Source organism: Protomyctophum parallelum (assembly GCF_964188405.1).
Source record: "Protomyctophum parallelum genome assembly, chromosome: 12".
Classification (NCBI taxonomy): Eukaryota; Metazoa; Chordata; class Actinopteri; order Myctophiformes; family Myctophidae; genus Protomyctophum; species Protomyctophum parallelum.
Window position 1 is genome coordinate 45,113,906 of NC_139712.1, and position 15,828 is coordinate 45,129,733.

Sequence of the window (15,828 nt, forward strand, 5' to 3'; positions counted from 1 at the left end):
AGGCCTCTGAGTCTGTAAGGGAGGACTTTTGAATTGGGCTATAAATGTGTATACTATATCCAACCCAACTACTCTGGGAAACAAAGTTTAAAAGACCTGGTGTGAAAAATATATTGGCCAATATGAGCTTGTAGAATGTTTGTGGGAGTGCTGAATCCATTCCAAAGTATCCAAACCATCAGCTACGGTGCAGTATGCATGGTCACCTGTCCTACCTACTTCATTCACCATCATTGGTGTGGGGAAACAGGGTAGTCCATGCACTTGGTAAGTGGCTGCACCATTATATGTTTTTCCTGTTATGTTTTGTTTCCCAGAGTAGTTGGGTTGAAAGTCATGGACATCTAGCACTGTACCCACATAGTACCCGGTCTCTGAATCAGTGTGTACAGTTATTTTTATTTTGTATCCTGGCCTGGCCTATATCCAGTCAAATTTTATTTTTGTCTCAACATTATTTTGATTGATTTTCTAAGCCAGAAAATGTAAGGTCGATTTGGAATCTCAAATCAATAATACCCTAATTTCAAACCATTTAAACTCTTTGTCAAACGGACCCCAGTTGGCTCTGTAGGCTACTTGGTCTGCTCTCGTTTTCTTCAGGAGCACTGGAGGGTCCAGAATGCCTGATGGCCAATGTACAGTGATTAAATGATAAGGAAAGATATACTTGCACATTTCAATGCAGTCCAATTAACATTTGATATAAAAGCCCAGTCAGAACAAAATACATCCGACTATCATCCAAGCATCCGCTGGAGATGTAAGCAACATCAATGTAGGAAGATAACTATTTTTTTTAAATAAAATGGCTAAAACATAAAAAGATTGAGATTTTTTTTTAAACATTTGTAATAATATTTTAATTTGGTAAAAGCATGTCACTTTAGTTTGACAAAATGTACGCAGAACTACAAACTGGCTCTCCTTTAAATAATATCAAATGCCAGACTCAATATATCTCAATATCTCTAGCACTCTCAAGGTTGTGTGCTAGAGATATTTGGCATGTTAGGTTTAGCTCAGTGGTTATCAAACCTTTTCATTTCAAGGCTCACCATCAACTCTGAGTCTACAAATGGATCAAGATGTGTACACTACACTCTCAGTGATACAGATCAGTAAGGGTCCATTTGGAACCCTGAGGGTCCCCACTTTTTAGAACCCCCCCCCTTAAGGTTGATTGGTTCTGTGCTGATTGCTGGTTGTCCCTCACCTGCTTTCCATTAGTTTTCATTAGCAGTTGGCTTTCAATGGTGTCAGACTGTCAGTCATTGCAGTTGGCTTTCAGTGGTGTTAGTCAGCATAAGTTAAAGCATATACATTTTAAACATCGTTTTGACTTATATTGTACGCAGAGATGGACATAATTGATTTGACTGTTGAAGACAACACTGGTGAAACACTGCAGTCTGTGTTTAATGATGGACCAACCGGATGCATTTCAATGCAGGTATGCATTTTATTTATTTACATTTTGCACTATAATAACCCAGGACTGTTGGCTGTTGCGTCTTATTAAATAGTTTTGTTCAGCAGTCATCGCCATGCTGGCTTGTGTAGGACATTTCTGTCAGGAAACCGTTTGGTAGGTCATTCCACATATTGGTGGAATCGAGGTCTGATGATCTGGGCATCACTCACTCTAGCCCTCCAAGCAGAACCCAAATGCTACTGAAGTTTCTGACATTTTGACGACCCAGATAGCATTGGGTCCTGTTGCACTACTACCATGCCACCTGGTACGCACCCATTCTTAAACATAAACAACATGTTTAGCGCCTCTCCGCGCTCGGTGACGACATATTTCAGTGTGAGGCTTTCTGAATATGTAAAGTATAAGTACCCATACATCCCGCTGCGAATATCTCCTGTGGCGCGGAAGCCGTTAAGTATTTTTAATATATGTTTGCCCGATTTGGAAGCTTGGATTCTTCTCTTCCTTCCTTGTTTATTGACACCTCATTGTACCGCCTATCTGGCTAGCTAGTGGCGCTATAGCTATGACAGAGCAGATCAGAGGCAGGGACATAGCCGCACAAGCCAACCGCACACCGGGAGGCGGTACAATAAACGGTAAACAAACAAGAAGAAATAAAGCGACCAAATCGGTCAAACAAAGATTAAAAATACTTAACGGCTTCCGCGCCACAGGAGATATTCGCAGCGGGATGTATAGGTACTTAAAGTTACCGAATTCAGAATAACAAAGGCAAAAGAATGCCGTCACATGGCGCAGCTTCTATTTTAGAGAGAATGATTACTTCCGCGTTCTGGAATTTCCATACGAAAATATAGTTCTGACCAGGGACCCAACATAAAACTCATCAAAATTTCAGAAAAGCTTTATGTAGGGTCCCGAGAGGGGCTACACTCACTCTAGAGAAGTATTTGGACTGGTAACTGGGCACTGATCCTATCTTAAAGACCAGACGATCCATTGAGAGATGTGGCACTCAACACATTAAGGATGAGAACCCCTTTTTGGGATTTACCCTTAAAGACGAGAACCTTGTCTTGAAAGTAAATATTTGAAGTTTTTCAGGATTTTGAAGTCGTTTTGGAATCTACCTCAGGTTGAAGCCAGCCCAGACTAGCAAAGAGCTAGTAGTGGTAGAAGGTGTTCTGGGGTGAGGTGGGGTGGAACTGAATACAGTTGTCAAGTCCGAGGGTTTAACAGACTGAAAGCCCACCTTTTCAGACTCCATCATGGCCCATAGCACTTACCCTAACCCCTTAGATAGCATTTCTGTTGGCTTAGATAGCATTTGACACAGACTTATAGCATGTTATGTAGACAGCACTATAATTGTATTGTATATAGTCATAGCACGCCATAGTACATATGTATAGCATAGTAGTGAATATGTATAGCTTATATGTATAGTGTATGTATAGTTTCATTATATAGATATTCCACTGTTACCTTCTTAGCTTACGCATGTTTCATGATAAATGCTTTTATGTGATGTATTCCCATGCTTTTGTTCTTGCTTAAATGTAAGTCGCTCTGGATTAAGAGCGTCTGCTAAATGCCTAAATTGTAAATTGTAGACTTCACAAACAAAGCCCTAGTTTTGGTGCCCAAAAATACGAGGCCCAGTGTTCCCGTTGCCTGGTGCCCACTGTTCCTGGGTCATTTTCCCAGGAATTCTCAGCCTCATTATTATGATTGTCTTGTTTTGGGTGAATACATGGTGTTGTTTGAACTGTTTGGTAGAATGAAATTCTGGATGATGCTGAACCGCAGAACCTACGCGTCTACCTGAGAGTTCGACCCTTCTCCAAGGAGGAGCTTTCTGACAATGAGGATCAGGTGAGAAAGATGTACAGTAGAATTGAGTGTTGATTTTAAAGTTGCAGTAACTAAGTGATGAAAATGTTAAATAGTTCTATAGCCTATTCAAATCGCAACCATTGATAATAGCAGTGGGTTCAGTAACAGGGCTCACCCCATCTCTCCAGATCTTTAGTTAACAAAATAAATGTTCATGTTGGGATGCCATCATGCCAAGTTCATCCAATGCAGGATAAACGAGTGAACTTGTAAGTGATTAAACAAATTGGTAGTCACAATTGTAATGGGAATGCAAGAAGTAGATCGGGAGTGGCATATTGTTGGTATCACCGGCAACACGAGGGAGTCTATTCCTGTTAAAATGCGATAGACCCCTGGGAGATGGATTGCTGAGGTGGAGCGCCACACCTACCATCAGCTCCCAGTCTCTATGCTCCCAGTACTTCCCGCACGACTTGCTGCACCAAGCCGTGCTACTCATTCGCTGAGTTGGGGGTGCCCGGGATCGAACCCATGAACTTGTTCAAAGGCAAGAGCTCTAGCGACTGAGCAACCCATGCAAGCTGATAAATAAACATTGTTGGGTTCTCTCTCCTGACTGGATGAACATTTTAACCCGTTTCTAACTCACCAGTTTCATACTTAAATACTGCAAACAAAAAGGTAGGAGCGCACACCAAGAGTAGGGAGGTGCTGACGACAGGAGATAAACTTTTAAAAAGTTGTTGTTGTGGACATATACTGTATTTGTGTACTATTTTTATTAATTTTTAATGCATTTAACAAATGTATTTGTACTGGCATTTTTATGTTCTTTATTTGTGTATATGTATTCATGTATGTCTCCATATTTTGGTACAAATTTGCCAGCAAGTTAGCAACCAATCATCCAATCCAATCTGGTAGTGAGGACACTCCCTAATTATTGGACCCTTGTCCCTACCTCTATAAATGTGAGCATCTCTACCTTCCCTGTTACACCCTGTTTGTCGAAACGTTGGTAAATGTCTATAATTTGTTCCTTTCAGAGCTGTGTGGTGACTGAGGACAGTCAGACTGTGGTATTGCATGCACCCAAGGGCTCTGCTACCATGAAGAGCAGTGAAAGAGGCATTGGCCTTCCACACCACAAGTTCACCTTCTCTCAGGTGAGGAAAACACCACAGGAAAACATGCACTTATAACGCCATGCATTTGTAACTTAATAATATGTTGTGCATGATGAAGTAATTGCAGATCTATGAAACAGAACAAGGCTAGTATAAACCTGATGAAACAATGCTTGAAAGTCGGGAGCCGAGTGAAGACCTGAGGCCGATTTCTACTACTGGATTCATTTTAAATGTATTTTCACTGAGACATTTAACCACTTAAACTGAAGAAGTTTTGAATTTCCTGTCCTGTTAGATCTTTGGACCCGAGACGGAGCAAGCAGACCTCTTTGAGGGCACCATCAAGAGCCATGTGTCCGACTACCTGGACGGGCAAAACGCCTTGATATTCACCTACGGTGTGACGAACTCGGGGAAATCCTACACTGTCCACGGTAAGATTCTGGTTCATTTTTGACCCATGGGTCTTCAAGGTTTGAGAGGGATGAATCGGGGGACCCCCGCGCCACCCGACCACTTGCAGATCAAACGCTTTCATAGATTTCATTGATCACTTCATAGAGTTGTTTGATGTCAGTGTTATGTTGGATTCATGTTCGTGACTTGACTTTTCACTCTACACCATAATGTCTTTGCCGAAAATAGACGATCTACAAGCTCACCAGGCTAAAGTTCTCCTCAGAATAGGGATGGGGTTCATGTGGTTGATGTAAAAAGGAGATCCCACAAAGATGTGGCGGTCCCCCTGTTGAAGACCCCTGAAGTTAGCCCCATTAGATCCAAGTTAATCGGGATGAGTCACTGAATATATCAATTTTAAAGTCATTATTTCTTGTTCATGCTAAATGCTGAAAAGCCCTTGTCTACTTGCAACTATCTCCTGAGGTGTGTTTTGTACAGCATGTTAATCAGTATATTTGTCTGACTCTTAAATACTCTAGTTGGAATACTACTTATTTAATTTTTTGGGGGGAGGACATCATTTAATGTCACTTGTGTGTGTAACTGTATGTGAAATGTGCTTCAGGAAGCACAAAAGAGCCTGGATTGCTGCCACGTGCACTGTTTGCCATCTTCCAGCACATGCGAGGGCGCCAGTACGAGAGCATGGACCTGAAGCCGTACCGTGGGAGCGATGCCCAGAAACTGGGACCTGACCAGGTCAAACAGGAGAGGGTTACCAAGGCCGCCATACTCAAAGAGGCAGGATGACTTCCGATAAGCACTCATTCCACGGTGAAAGGCCACGGTACACCTGCTCTTTCTCTGTCCAACCTTTTTTTTTTTTTTTTTTAGGAGGGTGAACGTAAGCGTACGAGTAGTACATCATCAACACGTTCGTCACGTCGGTCACGTTCCTCCTCCTCATCCTCCATCAACAGTCTGTCTGCGTCCGATCAAACGGGTAGGTCAAAGGTCACAGCAATTCACTTTCAGCCACAGAGGTCATGTAAAGCCTGATTGATTGATTACTTTATTAATGGTTTGCAAATGGCACACATGGTACGACTTTACGATTGCTAAAAGGATAACACAAATTCAGAGCTTGAGTGAAAGCTTGACACTCTGAGCAGGTCAATTTGCATATAGCCTTTTTTATTCAAACTGGTAAATACCGCTTTTCAGTGACATGCATAGTATGGCATGTATTTATAATATACTTATTATATGCTAGTGTTATTGATCTAGGCTATTAGGTCTTTAGGTGTCATGGATGATGACTCATGACAGTATGGTTCTAGTCAAGTCAAATGAGGTATCGGCACCCTCTACTGGCTGACGAGCTCATTTTACAAGCCGTGACAGAAAAAAAAGAAATGATTGCAATTGAACTGGTATAGGCAGCGGGGTCAGTGTGTTCCAACACAACAAGCTCTTTATATTTCTCACCACACTTTCTAACAGTGTGGAGAGAATACGGAAATGACTCCAGGCGTGCCTTAGCTACAATGCCATTCTGGTTCCTTTTGCACCAGGATAAACTGTTTGTGTGTGTGTCATAGATATAAAGTGGATCAACATTGTTTTTTTTATTGTTGTGAAGCAGTTTGTGACTTGTCTGTGAAAGGTACAAATAAAATGTACCTACTTAACTGAGAATTCTATGGCCAAGTTTCATGGCCAAGCTTCATCCATATTTGACAATGGAGTGTTAACTTCAGCTGGGAGTTCACTGTGGTTCAGCACACTGCGACCGGTCAGCTGTTTTATAACCCCTCTGGAACATTCATCACATTACATAATTGGACATTCACACTTATAATGTACGTATGCTTACTTTGAAAGGAAGAGGATAAACGGTAACATTAATCAAACTAAGAAATCAAACCAATTACACGACACAAACGCAACACGATGACAATTAAACATTGCAAACATAATATATATTCATTCCACCAAGAAAGGTATTATATTGGAGTCAATGAACATGTATTGTGCATTATTAATTAATGAATGACATTGAAAACAACCTGCGAAAATGGTAAGACTGAACCAGCAGATTCTCTCAAACTGAATAGCATTGTCCACTTTGTTAAACAATGATGGTTGATGTCTTCGTTTCGAGATGTCAACATTTTCCGGGAGGAAGACATTGGGTCATTTTTGCCAAACAATATTCGTGATCTCAACATCGGAATAATATTTAGGTTGAACATCTGAAAGTTCCCTTTTAATGTCTTGGACGCTTCACCATGCCGTCCAACGTGTTATTTTCCTCCCTCCCTCCCTTCCTGTCGGGTAGAGTCGGGGAGCACCCCTGTAGAACCGGATGGCAGCCAGTTTGCCTTGTGGGTCGCCTACTACGAGATCTACAATGAGTACGTCTATGACCTGCTTCAGCCTCCATCTTTCTCACGGTCCAGCAGACGTGCAGCTCTGCGCGTGTGCGAGGACAGCACTGGACACACCTATGTTAGAGGTATACATGCACATTAAAGAACAAGAGAAGTTCAAATTGAGTTGTCGTGTATGTATTTCTATTATGTTGTTGCTGTCAGGCAAAAGTAGCAAATATACAAGCTTGAAATGTGGTGCAGCCTTTCTTTTTTTTTTTTTAATCCTGAAAAGTAACTGTTTTCGTCAGTTCACCACACGACAAACTATGTGCAGGCATCATTTTCGTGTGTGTGTGTGTGTGTGTGTGTGTGTGTGTGTGTGTGTGTGTGTGTGTGTGTGTGTGTGTGTGTGTGTGTGTGTGTGTGTGTGTGTGTGTGTGTGTGTGTGTGTGTGTGTGTGTGTGTGTGTGTGTGTGTGTGTGTGTGTGTGTGTGTGTGTGTGTGTCATAGATATAAAGTGGATCAACATCCAAAATCTGGAGGAAGCCTGTAAACTTCTTCGGTTTGGAAACAAACACCGAAGTGCTGCATCCACTAAGATGAACCAGTCATCTAGCAGAAGGTAAATCATTAGTTTTTGTCTCGTTTTCTTTTCTCATGCCAGATTGACTGAATGCAAACACTGACACCATTTCCTTTTCTCCAAATGTCCTTAAAGTCATAGCATATTCACCATGAAGTTAATGAAGATAGATGGCGCCACAGTCGAGAGGATTTCCGAGTGAGTGGCTTTGCAGTGCAAATATGAAACTGAATACAAACTTAAAATGTGTCTTTTTGCATTGTGTAAAGTTTGCCTGCAAGGTTGCAGACAGAGCAAACTGTAACGGATGTCGATTTCACAGAAACGGTCTGGTGTAGTCTAGGCTCAGGGGTCATCAATATGTCTGTACACAGACAAATGTGTCTGTGGCAAGGACTTGGTCTTGTCGTGGCAACATTTAGATTTTCTTTTTTACATACCATTATGATCTTATTTTCATCACACGACACAATTACTGAATGTCCAGGTTTTCTTCATGACACTATGTGTGGCACATTGTGAGTCCACTAGTACAAGTGGTTCTCAGATGTTTTATTTCCAAGGACCCCATAACTCTGAGAGTGTACAAATGGTATATTTGGTTCCATTTGAACACTCATATATGAGACGGCTGTCTCCTGAGTCCTCTGTGTCTTCTGTGTGTCGCACGGCTCGCAATGCATTTTCAATGGGAGTCACGTGGTTTGACGAGTCAAGCTTGCTCCCTGGCTGTCTTCTGCCCTCCTCCCCCTTGCTCCAAGCAGGGCGCAAGCTTGTCTCGTCAAACCACGTGACTCCCATTGAAAATGTGTAAGACACAGGAGAAACCGAGGAGACAGCTGTCTCTTATATGCATCAGGCACGTAGGAGTTGCAGACCTGTTATGGGCATCCAGGGCTAGCTCTTTATGTGCTTCTGGTAATATTATTGTCCACAACTTTTTGTACGTCTGTACTAAAAGAAATAACATTTTACAGATCTATAAATGCAGTCTTGTGTTCCTCAGGTTCTCGCTGTGTGATCTAGCCGGCTCTGAACGATGCAACAAAGCCAAGACCTTTGGAGAGAGACTGAAAGAGGCGGGGAACATCAATAACTCTCTCTTCACTCTGGGGAAGTGCATCGCTGCACTGCGACACAACCAGACTGACGGCAGGTACACTACAGCTGACGTCCAATTCAACATACTGTACTGGCTGGCTTCATTCTAGACTATATGGCTTCTGATCGTCTGGATGAACCCATTTAGACGTTGTCATGCTGGGGTTTGTTTTTAACAAAAACGGAATTCCGCACATATTTAGATTCTACTCATTCCATGAAAATTATATCTTTTTTTTCATAATATGTCATGGTAGTGGTACACAATAGATTTTAATAAGGTTTTAATTATTGCTCTATATGCTCGTACTCTGTAAATCTCACCTGAAGGTAGAAATACCTTTTATTTCAAAATGACGAGTAAGAAATGTAACATTGCCATTCCAGGTAATGTATACGACGAGTCTAGTAGTATTTGCTTTGGTGAAGATCTGTACTTCTCTCGTTGCCATTTTGTGTCAGGATGAAGAGCGGCTACATTCCATTCAGAGAGAGCAAACTGACCAAGATCTTCCAGAACACTTTCTGTGGGAAGGGAAGAACATCGATGATCGTGAACATCCAACCGTGTGCTTCCACCTATGATGAGACTCTGCATGTGATGAAGTTCTCTGCCATTGCCAGTCAGGTGACACTATTGCATCCTTTGGCCAGGCGTGCCCTGAATCAAAAAAAGTTTGAGTTATTGGTCTATCATCGTCACTGTCGTTTTTGGTTTTCCATGGCAACATTCCACTTCATGTAAGATCACACTGAACAGTATGGGTGGGAGTATGGGTCTGTTCAGGAAGTGAGGGCAGCCCTCTTATCATCATACATCACATTCCGTGCTCAGCCAATCACTTTTGGCGTCTTCCCTTTTCTGCCCTCACTTTTCTCTTCAATATGTACTTTGCTCAGCCAATCAAATCGTCGCTATGGGATGATCAGCCAATCATCAGCCAATGTTTGTGTTCACACAGACCCTCAAAGCTGGGTACATTATGCAACTTCTATTACATTTTGTAATATGTTCTTAATTAAACCTATTTGACCAAAAAAAGAAGAAGAATGGGGTCAGTTGTGTTCATGTGAATAACTCTGAGGTTAGGATGAGGTGTATATATGCTAATGTCTGATGTTGTGCACCGCTGCCGCAGGTGGTCCAGGTGCCTCTAGCCGTGTCACTGGAGTCCCTGGCTCCTTGTCTGGTGGGTCGGGATGGCAAGCCTCTGCTGAGGATGGAGTGTCCCCCGTCTGACGACGAGCTGCTGGATGAAGAGGATGAGGTGGACATGTCCATCCTGCCCCAGGAGGTACGGGTCTAGTGTCCATCCTGCCCCAGGAGGTACGGGTCTAGTGTCCATCCTGCCCCAGGAGGTACGGGTCTAGTGTCCATCCTGCCCCAGGAGGTACGGGTCTAGTGTCCATCCTGCCCCAGGAGGTACGGGTCTAGTGTCCATCCTGCCCCAGGAGGTATGGGTCTAGTGTCCATCCTGCCCCAGGAGGTACGGGTCTAGTGTCCATCCTGCCCCAGGAGGTACGGCTCTAGTGTCGCATTCCTGAGACAAATAGTTTATCGGTCAATAGATGACTCTCCAACTGAGCAGCCACCCAGTCATTCAATTATCCACTTGGGAGGAATGTGCCAAAACATTCAAAGCTTCTTGGGGTGTGTAAGTGTAACTGATATTGTTTGGGTGAACTACACATTTGTTTTTCAAACCAGCATATAAATACAAATTCATCATCATTCTCACTTCTGTCACATCATTGTATACTCTATACTTAGTTAGTTTCATTTTTCTCCCAGTTTTCCTTGTTTTTGAGACCACAGTCAGCCCCGGAATGAAGGACAAAGAAAAGTGCAACATTTTACCTATCTTATGACACGCACCGCACCTTCCAATAAATGTTTTAAAATGTCCTGTGCCATTCCTAGGATCTTCTGATAACATCTGAAAATCTACGAACAAAACTAATGGCAGAACGGAGAAAAAACCTGGTGCAGGAGATTGAAATTCGCAGGGAAATGGGGGACGCCATGTTGAAGCTGATGATGGAAAGTGAAGACCTCCACAGGTACATGCTCTCCTTAGCGGTGACCACTGGGGAAATTCTCGCAATCTCAATCTGTAATGTTTTGTGGCTAGACTGTACCTTGTATACATGTTGGGGAGAGAAACGTCTATATTGGTCTGTTTAATGATGGTCTCGCGTGGCCAGACTGTTGCCTCCCACAATTTTGAAATGCTTCCTGTCTGGAGCACGGAATGTCTAAAAACGATCAGAGGATTAAGCAGCTTTGACGCGGTCCTCCCCGCTTCTGTTTCGTCTTTACAGTTCTAAATGATATAATAAAGCTAAATAATCAAAGCATACTGTAGTTTGCTGCTTGTCAGAAATGGAAATTGTAATATAAAATGTAAACTTATTTTAAAATATATTTTCGTGAACGGAAATGATGACTGCTTCCGTTCTCGGCTTTCGGGAGATGTAGTTCCAGACTATGAAGCATTCGGAGATTGGGGGTAGAGTGATCGGATTTCGAACACGGAGTTGGTGTCGAAGTGTCCTTGAGCAAGGCTCTGAACCCCTAATTGCTCCCGATGTGCAGGTTGGTGCCTTGCATGGTTTCCGCCGACACCTGACCTTGGATAAAGGCGCTATATAAATGCACCATTTACCATTGTGGAATAGTTTGTCTGCCTATGTGAGACTAATTTAAAGATAATTGGAGATCTGGATCCAACATAGCATGTGGAAAAACATCTTGTTTTATTAAGATGACGTACTACGGTTATTCATCCTGAAGGATGATGTTGGTGTACTTCTTCCAATGTTTCTGAGGCTTTAGGCTGAAGTTCTACACTGTCACGATCCTGCTTTCTGACTTATAAATTGTTGTTAGACGTAAAATGGCGGAGCTGAAGGAGAGCTATCAGGAGAGGATGGATCAGACCTTTGAGCTCTACAGGGATGCGGTCAAAGAGCACGCCTACCAGTCTGCTATGAACCGCATTGAAGACCACTACGTGCCTGTCGATGAGTTCATTGATGAGCAGGAGAAAGTGGAGGTACTTCACACACACATTTCTATTCATCTCATAGCCAGCCTCATTTATATTCATCTCATTATGAGATGGCTATGAGATGAATAGAAATGAGGCTGGCTATGAGAATCTCATAGCCAGCCAGCCTCATTTCTATTCATCTAGTTCAACGAAAGTACAATAAAAAAACTTAAGCACTAAGACATGTTGTTTACATCAGGGTCCCCCATTTTCAATTCATCAGAACAATTAAAGACGTACAGATATTAAGTTTTTATGCAAAAAAAAGGAAATCATATGGGAAAATATGTACAGTATAAGAAAAGAAAAAACGTTTTTTGTTCCTCACTGCCAGTCATGATGTTCTAATCTATTCAACTAAAGTATTGCTTAAATGCTATTTTCTCATTGTGTCATTCTCAGTCTTTGTCAAATACGGCTATAGGTGTGTGTGATAAACAATTATCACTATGCATACATCAGTGCCAGAGTTTGGATACTGAAGGCACTGACAAATGACCGGTTGACAATCTACTAAATTATTTGGCCAATATCCTCATGTTTTGTCTTTTCCAATGTTGAATAATAAACGTAGCCAACATGCTGTCTCTGTAGACCCTGACTCGTAAGGTGAGCCAGTTGGAGTCCAACCAGTTGTCGATGTCCAGGACAGGGCAGCCTCCAATTCCAGCACTGGACGCGTCCTGCCAAACTGAGAACGGCACCCAGCAGACTACACAGAGGGAGGAAGCAGGTTTGCATGTAGTATGACTGTCTTAAACCATGTGCCGGCTGTTAAACATATCTCTCTCTCACACACACACACACACACACCTATAAGACCTGAAAATGGGGACGCCAGATTGAAAGTGCTTAACATCCACAAGAAATTTTATTTAGTATCTCAAAATTCCCACAATTTTGTCTTCACAGATGCAGAGCACAAACGGCTCTATATGTTGAAATGTGCAGTGGAGGACATGTGTGTGGATAAACAAAAGGTAAAAGGACAATTTGAATTGCTCAAACGGGTTGGTCCCCTTGAAGGCTCCTCCTGAGATATTCGAGCCCTTCAACCGTAATTGGTTGCCTTTTTATTGTAGCTCAGATTCTGCACATAATCGTGGGCATATTTGTCTTCCAGCTGATTGTGTCTCTGGAGAAACAACTGGCAACTCTGAATGAATCTGCAGAGGCTCTGCAGATGAAGGTGGACGAACAGGTGAAGTGACATAGTTTTGTCTGAACCACACCAAGTTTCACCAGCTTAAAACCTTTTTCTGCATGGGGCTTATATTCACATAAAATATATATAAAAATCTACAAGCTCACAAGACGTTGCATTTGACGTGTTGTGAGTTTGTAATTTATTGAAGGTATTTAGCGTTGAACAGGTTTAAAAAAAAAAAAAAAATTATATCAAGGTCCGTAATGTTTTCGGCATTTGAGCCATGGACCACCATTTGAGATTTAGCTGTTGTCATAAGAGGCAAGACTGTCCCTGCGCAAATGCAGGTAGTTCTAAAAGAAAGATGGCAGACTGATAACACCAGGACCGGTATCTCTGAATATTATCATTCAGGAGACAATTGACGCACAGAAACGAAGGGAAAAAGCGACACTATGGCAAAAGATCTGCCTCCATATCCATTGTAGTTAATTTTTCAGTATTTTCCTGGGTGTGTGTATAACAGGCTTCCCTTCTGGTTTAATCTGAATATGGTATGGCTCACAAAGAAAGATGGCTGATAACACCAGGACCGGTCTCTCTGAATATTATCTTAATATTGCATTAGCCTCTCAGACTCAAAATGTAGAATATTCTGCCAGCCGTTTGATAAGATTTTGTCCACAATGCCATGCTGTTTTGATGTTGCTAACATAGGAGAGATAACAGGCAAATGTTGGTAAAAAAAATAATCTATGTTCTCTAATTGTGTAGAATACTTCTTGTAAATTAAATAATGCAGTTGTATAACAATAGTTTTACTCTTGAGTGCATAACATGGACCCTTATGGTCCACTAGTTAAAAACCACTGGTGTAGAATGAAAACAAGGATTGGGTAGCCCTTGGGAATCGGTCAACATGACGTGGTAGCTTATTACTGGTAACTGTGGGTGGCCAGTAGTCCAGACACACCCCAGGGAGAGGATATAATGAAAGAAATAGCAGTCCATACTTAGAGGTAGGCATGTAACGATTCACTCGACTCACGATACGATTCGTATCACGATATGAGGTTCACAATACGATTTTTTTAGATAATTTATCTTCCCCCATGAGATTTTTTTATTTAACTACATTGCAAAAGAAGTAGCATTACTTTTGACAGTGCAGAAACATAATTGCCTTCCTTGATGAGCATCAACGGCCATCACCTGGGCAGTCAGACACACACACACACACACACGGCTCCCCTCTACAGTGCTCTACTACTGAAAGTGACTATCATTTCTCTCCAAAAGCACTTGAATATGACTAAAGCTCACATTTCACATCACACACTAGCCCCCCTAAAAAATCAATCGATCAATGAATCGATTCATATCGTCGGGATTAATATCTATAGGCTATACGATATATCGTTACATGCCTACTTGGAGGTGAAGACACTAATAAGCTACCGGTCAGCCAGGTCTATCATATACAAAAGTAATCCAGGGATGTATAGGAAATGAAATCTAAACTAGAATTTGTCCACCCAGATGGTACCAATTTGTGGTCTTGGCCTACGTGGTAGGTAGATCGCAATACTCTCATTTGTCTCCTCTCCTCCTCCGTCGTCCAGCCTGGCGGTGTAACGGTGAAATTGGTTACCTTCCTTCTGAAATTTGGGATCATCTTGTGGACTACATGCACGTTGAGTTCTTGCCGTAAATAACCACTAGGGTTAACAATAACATCTGTTAGCCCATTAAGGCCTGAGGCCGATTCTACAGAATGTCTTCTATGGCAGTGGTGCTCAAACCTTTTCATATCGAGGACCCCTAAAAATTATGTATCCCCCCATCTCAAAATATTTTGTTCTAAAAAAAAAAAATCAACTTTATATAGAAGATTGCAGTACATGGAATAAAGAAGTTGACGAGACAATTATATATTCCACCTAGACAAAGTTTGTCTGAATCTTGATTTTTGAGCGTGGGCTTTCTGCTTTTCACCCGAAGGCCAAACATACGGACGATCTGCTGCTGATGAACGGTGACCAGGACAAGGAGATCGCGTCCTTGAAGCAGGAGATCGACAGGCGGTCCAGCGAGACTGTCGTGGTGCCGCCCAAGCCCAAGCGAGGCCTGCTGGCCAACCTCAAGCTCTCAGTCACGTCCCCGCGGAAGGGTTCAATCGGCCGAACGCTCAGGAAGACGGTCAGCCAACGATCAACCAAGAAGCTCAGCAACTAGATCAGGAATTGGAACCCTTTTCTTCTATCACCCCCCACCACCCCCCTTTTTTTTCTCTTTTTATTAACATTTTTAAGTTTGCACTTTTACCTCAGAAATAAAGGCAGTGTCTGGGATGCTTTTCTTATGTAATTTAAACGTTTTTATTTTATTTTAAATAAAACACTTTTCATAAAATTGTAGACGTTTCGTTAGTTTGGAAAACTAACGTTTCACTTTTTTATGGGTTTATGAATGGCATGTACTGTACGTGGGGTTGGACTCAAATAATTTGACTTAAAGCGCATTCTGCCTCCACAAAATTCAACACTACACACTGACACTAGTGCCCTTCAAGTGCCCTTGTGCAAGATATACCTGTACTAAGGTCCCTTCAAGTCAACAGTGTGGATAGTTTTCTGTGCACTCACAAAGCTCTCAAAAACGATTTGCAACATTGCCAGTGACTTCAGTAGAGCGAAGACCCAACATTGTAATGAATGGGTCGAAGTATACAAATGATGCTCTCAGACCTGCTGAGGT

The 15,828-nt window shown here is 42.1% G+C and overlaps 1 protein-coding gene across 1 annotated transcript; it reads left to right on the plus strand.

Annotated features, from left to right (window-relative positions):
• Positions 1 to 1,771: 1,771 nt before the first annotated feature.
• Positions 1,772 to 15,306, plus strand: LOC310867685 (kinesin-like protein KIF20A; the record flags this gene model as incomplete). The annotated part of the gene is made up of 17 exons (XM_083777802.1): positions 1,772 to 1,813; positions 3,221 to 3,316; positions 4,327 to 4,446; positions 4,706 to 4,844; positions 5,438 to 5,613; positions 5,707 to 5,815; positions 7,154 to 7,330; positions 7,698 to 7,809; positions 7,906 to 7,968; positions 8,777 to 8,926; positions 9,334 to 9,499; positions 10,011 to 10,166; positions 10,793 to 10,932; positions 11,762 to 11,927; positions 12,519 to 12,657; positions 13,007 to 13,125; positions 15,073 to 15,306. The coding sequence occupies 17 exons, from the start codon at positions 1,772 to 1,774 to the stop codon at positions 15,304 to 15,306; spliced, it is 2,304 nt and encodes a 767-aa protein (XP_083633928.1).
• Between the last annotated feature and the right edge of the window lie 522 nt (positions 15,307 to 15,828).